Raw genomic sequence first — 12,577 nt, forward strand, 5'->3', positions numbered from 1 at the left:
AATTATAATTTGTAACTCATGCCTGTTACTCTTAATCTTGGAATGGGTATTGCATTTTTATATTTTAAAAAAAGGAAGAAGAATTATTGATTAGGTTCCTATGAATCTTTGATATTTATAGGCAAATAACTTATTGCTATTTAGTCAGTCATAAACATGATGTACTTTCTTTAATAAGTGAAGATAACGGATTCTTTTATTGGGAGTTCTGCACTACCTTTGACTAAAAGCGTAACAGTTCTGATTTGTTCATAACCTGCTTTATTTATTATTAACATTTTTTTCTTTAGGGGGACTGGCTGTATACTTCTCAAATGATGCCATTTTTGATATTTTAAATGGCTGAGGAGGATTTGAGAATCTTTTTTCCAAATAAGGTTTTCTTTAGTATGAAGCTAATTGATCAAACTTGGGCCAAATAAGCCTTTTGATCTTCAGTTGCTTAGATGGATTACTCTAAAAACTCTTTTAACATTAATTTGAGTATTTAATGGATTTTTAGAAATGGTATAAATGCCATCATTTTAGGATCTAGCTCACTGGAGATTTGAAGATATTTTTCCAATATCTGTTTACATTTTAAAATCTTTATTTCTTTGTGTGCTTCAGCAGTTTTTAAGTCTGACAATAGGAAAAAAAAATGGGAAGAAATAAGATGATCATCAGACATGTCAAAGATTTAAAAGTTTTATGAGTGGGCATTGGAAAGGAGTTTCCTATAATTATGTGACTTAGTGTTGCCTGAATGCAGTATACTTTTGAATTGCGACATGGTGAATGAGAATGTTGGCTTCTAGTTTTGTGTCTCATATGACTTATATTTCAGATATTTGAAAGTTGAGGATATGTTAAAATGGTTTAACTCACATCCACATCAGGAATATCCTTTATTCAATTATCTTACCTTATAATAGACAAATATGCAAATTGACCGCACCTTCGCTACGCCCAAGCCACGCCCACCAACCAAGCCACGCCCACCAACCACGCCCACCAGGAAACCGTTGCAGGGAAGCACCTGCTCAGATCACAGGAGCCAGCCGAACCCGCTCCTGCGATTGGGTCGCAGGGACGCTGGGCCTTGGGCGCCAGCCGGGTGCGTGCTCCGATCGCAGGAGCGAGCCGACCTGGGGGGTCGGCTCGCTCCTGCGATCTGGTCACAGGGATGCTAGGGTTCAGTTTTCACCTGCACCAGTTTTCTGCCGGCACCCGGACCCTGAAAGAAGGTAGAAGGCGGTGGCCACAGCCAAGGCCTGGGTCCCTGGTGCCGGCAGAAAACTGGTGCAGGCAGCCAGGTGAATGAAGGTCTATTGCACGAATCTTCGTGCAAACGGGCTACTAGTACATTAATAAAAAATGTCATTTAAAATTTTATTATTTGTATTTTTCTCAAATATTTTTGTCCTTCTCTTAAAACTATTTTGAACCCTAGTAATTTTTTATTTTTCAACTTTTATTGCAGTGCCTGATCAACTTTCTAGCAGGAGAACGATCATGGAGGTGGTGCCAGCTGAGGTGAATAGCTTGCTTCCAGAGGAGATAATGGACACTGGTATAACTTTAGTGGATGATGATAGTATTGAGGCTGTTATTGTTTCATCCCCAATTCCCATGGAGACAGAACTGGAAGAAATTGTCAACATAAATTCTACTGGTGACTCTACAGCCACGCCCATTTCCACGGAACCAATCACAGTGTACAGTAACCACACTAACCAAGTTGCAGTGAATACCACAATTACTAAAGCAGATTCTAATACCACAGTGAAACCAGCTTTTCCAAGTGGCCTTCAAAAACTTGGTGCTCAGACTCCTGTGACTATATCTGCCAATCAGATTATTTTAAACAAAGTATCACAGACATCTGATCTTAAACTTGGCAATCAGACCCTTAAACCAGATGGACAGAAGTTAATTTTAACAACTTTGGGCAAGTCTGGTTCACCAATTGTTTTAGCACTACCCCATAGCCAACTACCCCAGGCTCAGAAAGTTACAACTCAGGCCCAGTCAGGAGATGCTAAGTTACCACCGCAGCAAATTAAAGTAGTTACCATTGGAGGGAGGCCAGAGGTGAAACCTGTCATTGGTGTCTCAGCATTGACCCCAGGAAATCAACTGATTAATACTACAACTCAGCCCTCTGTGTTACAGACCCAACAGTTAAAAACAGTACAGGTAAAAAAGGGGGCTTATGAATTAAAATGCATGTTAAAAATTAAGTTGATTGGTAGTTGTGTTTGTAGGGTAATTAAATGCTTAGCTGTTACTGAATTCTTTTGAATGTTGTGTTTGGTAATTGTGTGTGGGTATTTCGTTTTTTTCTAGTAAAGTTTGATATGTTTAATCCTTTGGATATTTTTGCTAGAGAACTTAGAGCAAACTTAATTTTGTTTAAATTCCAGATGAGTGTATTTATAGCTTTTTACTCATTTTTAAATGCATTTATTCTTTGTAATAGTTTGATTACAAGGATGTTCTGCTAGTATAAAGATGCCACAATTGCTGATGGGCTGTCAAAAAATCATTCAGATATGATTTTTTCAGTTAACAGATGGTCAAAGTCTAGGAAAACTTGCTGCTCTAAGAAACCCTTGGAGCCAGAAATAGTACATACTAGCCAGTGTGTGCCTTTCTTTGGTGTTTACTGTCCATTTTCATCACTCATGTTTACATTTTGGAAAAGGTGCCATGTGATGGAAGGTAACACATAGGCTTTAGAGTTGGACCAACTAGATTTGAGTCGCCTCTCGGCTACCCTAACATCTGTGGAACTTTGGATAAGTTACTTATCGTCTCTGAGTTTTTTACTTTAGCTGAAAGATGGTTATTTGAGCGTGATGAAAGTACTTGTAGTTCTCAAAACTTTGAGGATCCTTCAAAATGGTACCTATTATCCGTAGGAAAAGGACCTTAACAGAGAAGGTTAACAGCACATTTGTTAAATGGCTTCCCATTTTTCCTGCCCAAGTAGGCCTTTTTTTTGGTCACCACTACTCTTAGAAATGCAATGATGCACTTAAGACCAGGGAACACAAATACATTCCCTGTTTGAAAGAATTGCCTTTTACAAAAAAGAAGGCAGGAGTTGGAGAACTAAAGCAGGTGTGTAAAGAAATAGGAAGGTTTGGGGAACTATCTACTCTCAGCTGATATTAGAAATAATGTTTGGTTATTATGTCATGGGCTTTTTATTTAAGAACTTTGTAAGATTTCTCAAACCTTGTAATTTGCCCATGTCCCTTCTAGCACTTTTGAATATTGTGTTCTTTTCTTTTTTGTTCATTGTCATCTCACTTATCTCTGACTTCCTTTTACTTATTTTGATGAAGGTCTCTTGAATGAATTATTACCATCTATCATCTTGTCCTCAACTTTTAAAAAAATCAGTTTTGAAACTTGTTTTTTATTGGGGATATGGCTCATAATCATTTCACAAGAAACTGATAATGTAAAGTAGAATGTCATTTTTTTCATTTATAAGAGCAATGTATGCATACTGTTTTAATGACCAATTTACTTGTATCCACTAGTTTTTTACTATAATCACCTAAGTACTGACAATAAAAACAAAGACTGGGAACTAATTTTTACAACTTCTTTTATTGTTGTTACTTTTATAAACCATGATTCTGTTTATGAAAAAGAACTTTGGTTTAAAAAAACACACACCACAATAACAAAAACAAAAGAAACCCTGTTTAGGATATTATTCTACTTGTCCAGTTATTTTTAGGCAACCCAAGTCCTTCTAACTCAAAAGTAACCTACAAAGCTCTGAAGCACAGAAAAAACAAGTAACCTACACATCTATATGTTTCCTTCTTAGGCACCAGAATATTTGGTTTATTATTACACAGTGCATATGATTCTTTGTTTTTTTTCCTAGACAGTCCTCAGCGTTGTCTTAAGTTTAATGAGTATTGAAACTGTTAGGGTATGGACAGCAGGTAGGGTGGAAGAAGGAGACCCATCTTGAAAAATGAAGGGAAGAGGTGACAGTTGAGGCCAGAGGCAGTAACAAAGCGGTATAGTCACACTTAATTACAGATATATAAACACTTTCCCATGTTTCTTATGCATAGTATAATAAGAGAAATAAATAACTACCAGTATGGAACAGCATTACTCCAAACTAGTTCCTATACCTATACAACACAGTGCCAAAAATTACCTGCATATATTATTTGATCAGATATTTGGCTATTTTATTTGTAAATTTCCTTTTTGATTCGTTTTTGTCTTAATCTGCTGATTGGATACATTTGATATAAATGATGCTTTATGTGGTTGTTTTTTTACTTAATAAAGTAATTTTGTTCTAGGGTAGTTTATAGAATTCATAATTGTAAAAATTATGGTTCCTTAACTGAACTGGAAATCATTATTTTTCAGCAAAGCTCTATTAAAAAACATAACTAGAGGGCAGGTTGAGATTGTTCATTTGATAAATTATTGTGCTTTTGGTTGTGTTGTTTAGTGTTTTTTTTTATTGGTAAGTATTCATATAGTCAGATGATTGTGAAAATCAGTTAAAAATAGGTAAATACTTTAAGGTCCTAATCTTTATAGATAAGATTACTTATTTTGAGACATGGATTTTAAAAACATCAATACTTCTACCTCTTGAGATTATTAATACTAAGTCAATAAATGACATATTCTGACTTACTTGAATGAATTATTACCATCTAGCATCTAAGGATTTACAATGAAATGCAAAGAGTTTTAAGTTTGTAAACACATTTGAGGAAAATATCTCCTGTATGTCTCCCAAATTGAATGAGTGTTTTTTAAAGTACAATTATGAATTTATTTGAGTATATCAGAGTTTTGCAAGTTGGGTATTTTTTAATGTAGTAATTGATCCCATGTTTTTTTAAAAAGTGATTTATATTTCATTTTGTTTTGTCAGTAATATGTTCTCAGTGTAAGAAAGTAATATGTGCTAAGTGTAACAAAAGGTTTTAGTTTAATTTATAGTTTGATCACAAGCTGATATTAGTTCAGCTTCTGGTATTTTTCTGTGATTCAAGTTGGTCATGTTTATTCATTTTGAGTCATTATTTCCAATAATAAAAAAATACTTTCAAGGCCTCAATTTTCATATCTGCCCAAAGATAAAATTAATATTTAATTCCCTTCCTGCTCTAAAAGTTTTATTATATCTAAGTTTCTGCTTCTAACTTTTAGAAGAAGCTATGTCTTTGCATACATTGATAATTTCAATATAAAAACATTGGTAATTCTACCTTCTTTGACTTGTGAAGAATTTTAGTTCAGGTTAACAGTGTGCCAATATATAACCTAAGATCAGAGATGACTAAAATGGTCTCTCTTCAAGGAACAGTATCTTAGTAAATAATATTTGAGTGGTTTTGCCTTTAGAATAGTCTTTGTTTTGCCCAAGATGTCTCTTTGTATCAGAGGGCATTAACTTATTCAGTTCTTCATTTATCTACTCCTGATAGATAGATCTAAAGCTGAACATCTAATCATAAGCACATCTTTAATGTGTATTTATATTTTGTTTCCAGGGGTCAATTTAATTATATTTATAAGTGGTTTCATCATTTACACTATTCTCTCTTAACTTACTTTGCTCCATCTTTTTATTATTGAATAATTTGTTCTTTTGAAAAGAATATTGCTGTCATAGTGTTTTATTATTAAATGTTTAAGTAAACTTATTAAACATTATTTTAAAATATTGATTTGTTTTTAATCATATATCTAAATCCCAGAGACTGAAATAAGGGTTTACAATGAAATGCAAAGGTATTACTATATATTAGTCTAAGGGTATTGTAATATTTTAATTAATGGCTACATTATACGTGTTTTTTAACATTAATACTTAGATATATATTGTTAAATGAACTGGCTTCATGTGTACTTCTGAATACCAATCTTTTGCTTAATTGTGATTGCAAAGGTGTTTTATAGAAACAAATGGTCTTCATAGTTATTTATATATTTCAGATTGCTAAGAAGCCTCGAACACCAACCTCTGGTCCAGTAATCACGAAGCTGATCTTTGCAAAACCAATTAATAGTAAAGCAGTTACAGGACAGACAACTCAAGTATCACCACCAGTCATTGCAGGTTATATTTCTTTATAGTTTATTAAGCTATATATTTATCTTTTATGTTTATAAAAGGCTGTTCTGCCACCTTGAAATGTATTAGTGAAATAACCTTTTATAAACCAAACTCGTTAATAAGAAATGTTTCACTTATTAAATATGTGCTTCAGCAAAATGCCTTATCTCAAAATCAGTCTATTATTTTAGTCTCCTTAGTTTGGGGTAGAATTTTACCATGGAAGTAATACAAAGACTTAAACTCTAATAATATTAGCTATTAGTGTTTATTATGTGCCCTGCACTATTCTTAGCTCTTTACATATAGTGACTTCTATAATCCTCTGGCAAATCTGTGAGGTAGATACTAATACCAGCCCCATTTTGTCAGTGTGGAAATGGAGGTACTCATCTAGTAAATGGCCACCTGGAGTTTGAACCTAGGCAATTTGTCTCTAGAGCACATGTGCTAAGTCTAATAGTTTTAAATTAATACACATGGGAGTATAGTATTTCATAGTTTCTGTTTGAATTTTTGGTTTCAGTATTTTAATATGCTCCATATGCAGTTTTCTATAGATAGAAAATTGTCACAATGATGCAGTTACTTAAGTGATAACAGAATTTTAGCTATTTTTTGCCAGCAAATTCCATAATGTGACCCCGTTCTCTTTTATTATATACTTTAAAATTTGTCATCAGCCCAACTGGCGTGGCTCAGTAGTTGAGCGTCAACCTGTGAACCAGGAGGTTACGGTTCGATTCCTGGTCAGGGCGCATGCCTGGGTTGCGGGCTCAATCCCCAGTAGGGTGCATGCAGGAGGCAGCTGATCAATGATTCTCTCTCATCATTGATGTTTCTATCACTCTCTCCCTCTCTCTTCCTCTCTGAAATTAGTAAAAATATTTTTTAAAAAATTGTCATTACTCAATAACTGTAAAACCTCAGAAATCTTTTTTTTTAAATTGATTTTATAGAGAGAGGAAAGGAGAGAGAGAGAGAAACATCGATTTGTTGTTCCACTTACTTATGCATTCATTGGTTGCTTCTTGTATGTGCCCTGACCAGGGATCGGACCCACAACCTTGAGGTATTGGGACAATGTACTTTAACCAACTGGGCTACCTGGCCAGGGCTAGACCTCTTTATCGGTTTTATTATTTCATTCTCTTTATTCTAGATTATCTTCCTTTGTACTCCCAGTCTGGCAGTTCTTGGACTTTGAAATCTCTGATCCATTAACCCTCCTACTTTCTTATTAATAATCAGCCCATTCCTGTCTTCACAGTCTTCCTTATTCAACATGGAGTCCATGACCCATCATTATCGATCCCTTGCAAACACCATTGATTATCTTTTCCTTGTCTCTTTCTATAATAGCTTGATTAAGACCATCTTTCTTCTTAACTCCTTGCTTGGCAAGCAGCTCAGTATTTCTAGAGAAAGTCACAAAGCCATGGTGACTGGTCTTTAATTCAGAGTTAAACTGACATGACGCTTTTCACCAATTTAGAGCTCATTTCTAATATCCATTGTGCTTTAAAGAAGCACCTCTGGATGGTAGACTTTGACTAGAGAAGTTCAAATGCTAATTACCCATTCTTATATGCATTCTTTTAAAAAATATTTTATTTATTAATTTTGGAGGGAGAGGAAGGAGAGAGAGAGAGAGAGAGAGAGAGAGAAACATCATTTGTTGTTCCACTTATTTATGCATTCTTTGTTTGATTCTTGTATGTAACCTGACCAGGGATCAAACCTGAAACTTGGGAGCATGACACTCCAACTACCTGGCCAAGGTTCCTTTGTGTATTCTTGATGAATGTGCTTCAGATTTTAACTAACCATGGGTGGGAGAAGGGGTATAAATTGAAACTACCTACTACTGTCTTTGGTAAGTTTATAGACAGCGTAACAGTAGGCAACTCTGAAGTCAGTGGCCATGATTAGCCATTTTCTTGAGGTTTGGAATTGTGTGTAAGAAGGCTTCTCATTTTAGCAAATGAGAGAAGCATAGGAAGATTGTGATATGAAGACAGTGTTGGGTGAGTGAATGTTTTCTTTCTCTTTTGTCCTCAGTAGAGATTTGTGGTAGATATAGGGGGCTGGTGTCTTGAGGACTGCATTGGAGGCAGGTATAGCCCCAGAGGAGAGATTGGAAAAGGATTGGGATTTGGAGCTGGTTTAGGAAGTGGGCTTCAGTTGGCTGAGAGTGAGCAAGGCTTGGGTGTGTTGTGGAAAAGCAGCCTCCAGATCCCTTGGAGGTTTTTCTTAGGTGGAACTGGTTAACCAGGAGAGGAATGTCTCAGTACAGTGTTCTTTACTGTTTTGGAGTTTGAGAGAATCCCTTAAATTTTTTAAATTATGTGGGAAAATTGTATACTAAACAAGTGTGGTGTCTGCAGAAGTATCTGAATATATATTTTAGTTAATGTCCTGGTTTTACCTCTTACATTTGACTATAATATGACTATGTCATTGCTGGGCCTTGGGGTCATTTGTAACGTGTTGCACACCGACTATAGCTTCATCTTTAATTATAGATTTATTAGCCCTACCAAAATTGAGGTAGACTTCTATTAAATTTCACTAGAATTGTTGACGTTAAAGTTCAGTTTGGAGGGATAATTTCTGCTGTTAACTAGTTCTTTATAGCCTTTTAAATTAATGAAAACCAAATTTTAAACCATTGAAGTAGCTCTCCTGTTGCATTGTCTTATTCAAGGAAACCTATCTTTATTTTGTAGCTAATGATCTTTCAAAGTACATTTAGATGTGTTTTTTTTAGTGACTTTTGAGCTTCTCATTGAAGATGGATATCTTTTTCTGTCGGTCAAGATAAACCTATGTTTGTAAATATGTGATTTTTCTGAAATGGAAATCTGATCTTGTCCCATCCTTGCTTAGAATTTTTTTGGCTGTATCCATTTCTGGGCTTCCATCCATTAGGATTAAGTTCAAATGCCGGTGCTTTCTTAGCATTAAAAACATTTATGATCTCATACATACCTTTTTCATTTTTACCTCCTTGTCAGCTCCAGACCTACAGATTTAACTTATTTTAAGGGATTACCAAGTGAACTTGTGACCTTGGCACTGTTTCTTTTACCTGAAATACCTTTCTTTGCTGTCCTCATGGCTAACTCATCCATTTTATCTTTGGATTACCTCCTGTCTTGGAAGCTTTTGACCCTTAGTAAAATACTCTTACATAAAACTTAATCATACCTACCAAATACTTTAATTAGACTTCTTTTAAATTTCACACTAGTTTTTTAGAATTTCTTTTGTAATACTTGTCTTTCTTGTTTGTCTCCCTATTAAATTCTTTATTTTTCTTTTTTGTTAATTCTTACTTGAGGATATTTTTCCCATTGATTTTCTTGGGGGGGGGGGTAGAGGGAGGGAGAGAGAGAGAGAGAGAGAGAGAGAGAGAGAGAGAGAGAGGAACATTGATGTGAGAGAGACACATTGATTGGTTGTCTCCTGCACGCCTCCGGTCTGGGGCTGGGGAATGAACCTGCAACCCAGATACATGTCCTTGAGCAGAAATTGAACCCATGACCCCTTGGTCCCCAGTTAGATGTTCTAACCACTGAACCATGCTGGCCAGGATTAATTTTCCTTAATGGTAATTTTTTTGGTTTACCATCTAGTTTTTTAAAATTAATTAACTTTTTTAAAGTTGCGGTAAAATACATATAGCATAAAGTTGACCATTTTAATAATTTTAAGTGGATAATCCAGTGGCATTAAATATATTCACATCATTGTGCAACCATCACTACTGTCCATCTCCAGAACTCTTTTCATTTTGCAAAATGGAATGTCTGTACCTGTCTATAATAATAAAAGCGTAATATGCTAATTAGACCAGACGTCTTTCGGGCGACCTTCTGGAAGAAGCTAGGGCTGCAAGGGAAGCCCGGGTATCAGAGGGAAGCCGGTGCCAGCAGCCGGGGGAAAGAAGGCCTACTCTTGCACAAAGAATTCCATGCATCGGGCCTTTAGTCCTGTACAATAAAAGCCTAATATGCTAAGTGTCCGGTCGACCAGTTGGCCGTTCAACCAATCAAAGTGTAATCTATATATATAAAAGGCTAATATGCAAAGTGTCCCCTTGGGTGTTTGATTGCTCACTATGACGTGTCCTGACCACCAGGGTGCAGCACAGAACAAAGGAAGGGAGGCCCCAATCGGCTCTGATCGCTGGCCAGGTCTAGGGACCCTACCCGTGCATGAATTTCGTGCACTGGGCCTCTAGTATGCTAATAATATGCTAAGGCTGCTCAACCGCTTGCTATGATGCACACTGACTACCAGGGGGCAGATAGACAACTGGTCAACCAGTCGCTATGATGTGCACTGACCACCAGTGGCAGACGCTCTGACTGGTAAGTTAGCTTGCTGCTGGGGTCCAGCCGATCAGGGCTGAGTGAAATGGGCTGGACACGCCCTGGAGCCGTCTCGCGGTCTCTTCCCTCTGGCCAACCTCCCATGTCCCTCCCTGGCTTCGATTGTGCACCTGTGGGGTCCCTTGGCCTGCCCTGCGCCCTCTTGCAATCCGGGACCCATCGAGGGATGTTGGAGAGCCAGTTTCGGCCTGATCCCACAGGCCAGGCCAAGGGACCCCACTGATGCATGAATTCATGCACTGGGCCTCTAGTTCAGTGATGGGCAACCTTTTGAGCTTGGTGTGTCAAACTTCGCCAAAAAACTGAGCATAACTCGGGTAGTGTGTCACTTTGAGGAAAAAACATTATTTTGCAAATGTTTCATCCTCAGCATGCATCCGCCTCAGCGGCCGCGTGTCATCAGAAATGGCTACGTGTGTCAGTGCTGACACGCGTGTCCTAGGTTTGCCATCACTGCTCTAGTTAAATAATACTCTCCATTCCTATCTCCTCCCAGACCCAGCAGAGACTTTCTGTCTCTCTCACTTTGACTTTGTCCTTTTATGACTGTCTCATGGTCCATCAGTGTGATAGCATGTATGTATGTAGCACATTGATAGTAGTTCTTTTATCTCTGTCCTTCTAATACCTAGCAGTTTTTGGCACAAAGATGTGTTTTAGTGAATGCATTGTTAAGTGAATATGTATATCATGGAAGCAGTGCAGTGGTATGGAATGAGCTATTGGGAGACTTGTATTTTAGTCATGGCTCTTCCATTGATTTTTCTCTTTTATGGGTAAATACAGTATCTATTCATCTTATTTATGTTAAGTGTTGATACCAACCACTGCATAAGACTTTTGAGATGGTTAAGTGAGATACAGAGGTCCTTATTATCAGAGCTATGTGAAAATATTCACTAATGAATTAATCTCTGATAGAATTAGCCCTCGCTCAGATATGTTAGCTCTCTGTCCCAAACTGCCCCATCTGTAGCTTTCTGGAATATGTCTTTTGATTCAGGTGGACAACACCTGACTAGATTATAAATGCTTTGCAAACTGATTTCAGGATGAAATTGTATAACTTGCATACTTGCTTGAATTTGTCTATAGAGCTAAGGATAAAAAGGGATTTGGAGATTAGATAATCAGAAATGCTATCTCGATGAAAAGCAAGCAGGCCCCTCAGTTGATTTGATTAACCAGCATCTGCTTGAAACACTTTCAGTGACTAAAAACCTCATGTGTTGAAACAGTCATTTCAATTGAAAATTTTGTTAGAAGTTTTTTCTTAGTGCTAAGCTGAATATTTTTATTTCTATGCATTAGTGCTGTGCAGCTGATGGTTCTAATCCTTCAACTTGACAGCCTGGATCAGTCAAGATAATCTTGGTTTTCCTGCCATAATAAATAATCTCTAAATTCAGAAGTATTTAAAAAAATCCCCAGTTTTTATTTCTCTGTTTATACTTTATGCCTTTCTGCATGTCCATTGTGGATTTAGAGAGGGAGATTCTTCTCATGAATCTCTCAAGGACCCAGGCTGACAGGGGAGCCATCACCTCAAATGTGGCAGAGAAAAAGAGCTTTGAAAGGCCTCCACAGGAAGTAAGTGTTCTTGCAAAGAAATGACACTCCTTACTTCTACTCATATTTCATTGGCCAGAACTAGTCCCATGGTCCAAATCTAAACACAGGGAATGGGGAAGGATAGAAAGTGCAGCTCTACCAAGTCCCCAGAATACTTGATGAATGGCACTAATGACTATCACACAGCCTCATTTTTTATTTTAAATCTTCACCTGAGAATATGTTGAGAGAGAGAGAGAGAAGAGAGAGAGAGAGAGAGAGAGAGAGAGAGAGAGAGAGAGAGAGAGAGAGAGAGAGAACATCAATTGGTTGCTCCCTGTACATGCCTCGGGATCGAACTTGCAACCTTTTGGTGTACGAGATGATGCTCCAACCAACTTAGTCACTTGGCCAGGGCATTACACAGTCTTTTAAGAATTTGGAGATATATCATGTCTTTGTATTCCTTTCTTGCCTATGTTAAGAATTTTAGTATTTCAACTCACCATGATGTGATTTCTAATTC

General features: G+C 36.9%; 1 protein-coding gene across 4 annotated transcripts in view; it reads left to right on the forward strand.

The window, feature by feature from the left end:
- Nucleotides 1–12,577, forward strand: part of LIN54 (lin-54 DREAM MuvB core complex component) — a 58,224-nt gene that overhangs the window by 11,595 nt on the left and 34,052 nt on the right. For 2 of the 4 annotated variants that reach the window (XM_028148347.2, XM_008143602.3), the window contains exons 2-3: nucleotides 1,463–2,178; nucleotides 5,983–6,106. In XM_028148347.2, the coding sequence (XP_028004148.1) occupies nucleotides 1,495–2,178; nucleotides 5,983–6,106 (808 nt within the window). In that variant the 5' untranslated portion in view covers nucleotides 1,463–1,494. The remainder of the gene's footprint in view (nucleotides 1–1,462; nucleotides 2,179–5,982; nucleotides 6,107–12,577) is intronic. The other 2 variants (XM_008143604.3, XM_028148348.2) reach the window with 1 other exon arrangement.

The sequence above is a fragment of the Eptesicus fuscus genome, chromosome 2 (genome assembly GCF_027574615.1).
Source record: "Eptesicus fuscus isolate TK198812 chromosome 2, DD_ASM_mEF_20220401, whole genome shotgun sequence".
NCBI lineage: Eukaryota > Metazoa > Chordata > Mammalia > Chiroptera > Vespertilionidae > Eptesicus > Eptesicus fuscus.